At 51.0% G+C, this 2,809-nt stretch overlaps 1 protein-coding gene across 1 annotated transcript; it reads left to right on the forward strand.

Moving 5' to 3' along the window:
* Positions 1-1,611: 1,611 nt before the first annotated feature.
* Positions 1,612-2,595, forward strand: LOC127671302 (sentrin-specific protease 2-like). Its single transcript, XM_052166023.1, has one exon. The coding sequence runs from the start codon at positions 1,612-1,614 to the stop codon at positions 2,593-2,595; it is 984 nt and encodes a 327-aa protein (XP_052021983.1).
* The last annotated feature ends 214 nt before the right edge of the window (positions 2,596-2,809 follow it).

Below are 2,809 nucleotides of genomic sequence, written 5' to 3' on the forward strand. Positions count from 1 at the left end.
TTCTCAAGCTTCTTTGGACACCTGCAACCCAGTGGCCCCGAGTGCTATGAGTCTCTGCCTTCTCAGAGGATTCCAGTGGCCACCTCAAAGATGATCAGTGGCTGTGTGAATGGGGAGATTCCTGCTTCTCAACTTCCTCCAAATTGCCCAGACAGAGTCAGCCATACCATTCTGCCCAACCAAATGCCAACACCCTCTCCATTGCAGCCTTGTAAACAGCCTGGGACAGTGTACCATGCACAAGCAGAGAAAGGCCAAAAGAGGAAATGTGTGGCAGAGGGTGAAAATGACATGTTGTCTGAAGAGATCTGCTTTCCAAGGAGACTGAAACAGGAGATACTTGAGAGAGAGCTGGGGTGTGACCAGACAGACAATGGTCAGATAAGGAATCCCCTTGAAGAGGCTGGATTACAGCTGAGGCCCACAGAGTACACCCAAGATCCTGAGGTAGAGGCTGTGTTTGACGTGAGGTCTATGTATGCAGGAAAAGTTCACCGGTGTCCCTACAGCAGCATGGTGGAAGGTGTTCAGACACAACACAATGGAAGGTTCTCAAGCTTCTTTGGACACCTGCAACCCAGTGGCCCCGAGTGCTATGAGTCTCTTCCTTCTCAGAGGATTCTAGTGGCCACCTCAAAGAAGATCAGTGGCTGTGTGAATGGGGAGATTCCTGCTTCTCAACTTCCTCCAAATTGCCCAGACAGAGTCAGCCATACCATTCTGCCCAACCAAATGCCAACACCCTCTCCATTGCAGCCTTGTAAACAGCCTGGGACAGTGTACCATGCACAAGCAGAGAAAGGCCAAAAGAGGAAATGTGTGGCAGAGGGTGAAAATGACATGTTGTCTGAAGAGATCTGCTTTCCAAGGAGACTGAAACAGGAGATACTTGAGAGAGAGCTGGGGTGTGACCAGACAGACAATGGTCAGATAAGGAATCCCCTTGAAGAGGCTGGATTACAGCTGAGGCCCACAGAGTACACCCAAGATCCTGAGGTAGAGGCTGTGTTTGACGTGAGGTCTATGTATGCAGGAAAAGTTCACCGGTGTCCCTACAGCAGCATGGTGGAAGGTGTTCAGACACAACACAGTGGAAGGTTCTCAAGCTTCTTTGGACACCTGCAACCCAGTGGCCCCCAGTGCTATGAGTCTCTTCCTTCTCAGAGGATTCCAGTGGCCACCTCAAAGAAGATCAGTGGCTGTGTGAATGGGGAGATTCCTGCTTCTCAACTTCCTCCAAATTGCCCAGACAGAGTCAGCCATACCATTCTGCCCAACCAAATGCCAACACCCTCTCCATTGCAGCCTTGTAAACAGCCTGGGACAGTGTACCATGCACAAGCAGAGAAAGGCCAAAAGAGGAAATGTGTGGCAGAGGGTGAAAATGACATGTTGTCTGAAGAGATCTGCTTTCCAAGGAGACTGAAACAGGAGATACTTGAGAGAGAGCTGGGGTGTGACCAGACAGACAATGGTCAGATCAGGAATCCCCTTCAAGAGGCTGGATTACAGCTGAGGCCCACAGAGTACACCCAAGATCCTGAGGTAGAGGCTGTGTTTGACGTGAGGTCTATGTATGCAGGACAAGTTCTCCTGTGTCCCTACAGCAGCATGGTGGAAGGTGTTCAGACACAACACAATGGAAGGTTCTCAAGCTTCTTTGGACACCTACAACCCGGTGTCCCCGAGTGCTATGAGTCTCCTCCTTCTCAGAGGATTCCAGTGTCCGCCTCAAAGAAGATCAGTGGCTGTGTGAATGGGGAGATTCCTGCTTCTCAACTTCCTCCAATCTGCCCAGACAGAGTCAGCCATACCATTCTGCCCAACCAAATGCCAATACCCACAGCCAAAGAAAAGGCTCCTGGAGGCCAAGGGAAGATCACAGGGCTGGACTGTGGCCCTCAGCTCACAGAGGACATGCAGAAGGAAGTCAGCAGTGCTCTAGGCCCAGGGCCCAAAGAGGAGATTTTGAGTCAAGCCTTCAAGATGGCAGTTACTCGAGAAGACATGCGCACCCTGAGGGACAGCCACTGGCTCAATGACACAGTCATCAATTTTTACATGAATCTTCTCATGGCCAGAAATCAAACTCAAGGATACCCTGCACTTTATGCATTTAATACCTTCTTTTATTCCAAGTTACAGAGTGGTGGCCACAAGTCAGTCAGAAGTTGGACCAAGGCAGTAAACCTCTTTGCAAAGGAACTGATCCTGGTGCCTGTTCACCTGGATAATCACTGGAGCCTGGTGGTGACAGACCTGAGGGAGAAGAGTATTGTCTACCTGGATTCCATGGGACTCAAGAGACCAGAAGTCCTTGCTCAGATTTTCCAGTATCTGCAGGATGAGAGCATAGCCAGAAGGAATGTGGCTCTGAAGCCTTTGGAGTGGAAGCAGCACAGCATGGCAGCAGAGGAGATTCCTCAGCAGGGGAATGGCAGTGACTGTGGCCTGTTCACCTGTCAATATGCAGAATACATCTCCAGAGGCCAGCCCCTCACCTTCTCTCAGCAGCACATGCCTCTGTTTAGGAAGAAGATGGTGTGGGAAATCCTGCACCAGTGCTTACTGGAGCCCCGCCCACCCAGCTGCTGAGGCTGCTCTCAAGCCTTTGGTGGGTGGAGCTAAGGACTTGAGGCAGGGTGGGCTGAAGACTCTGGCAAGAGTTTCTGGGCTGTAAGGAGTGGGGGATGTCCCCCATCCTTCTACTTAGTGCTAACCAGGGACAAAGAGATTGACACCTGAAGCCATCTGTGAGACAGATGTGCCCAGCACAGGTTAGAAGCTACTCAGCCCACGCTGTAGACAC

This window comes from Apodemus sylvaticus, chromosome 20, assembly GCF_947179515.1.
Source record: "Apodemus sylvaticus chromosome 20, mApoSyl1.1, whole genome shotgun sequence".
Classification (NCBI taxonomy): Eukaryota; Metazoa; Chordata; class Mammalia; order Rodentia; family Muridae; genus Apodemus; species Apodemus sylvaticus.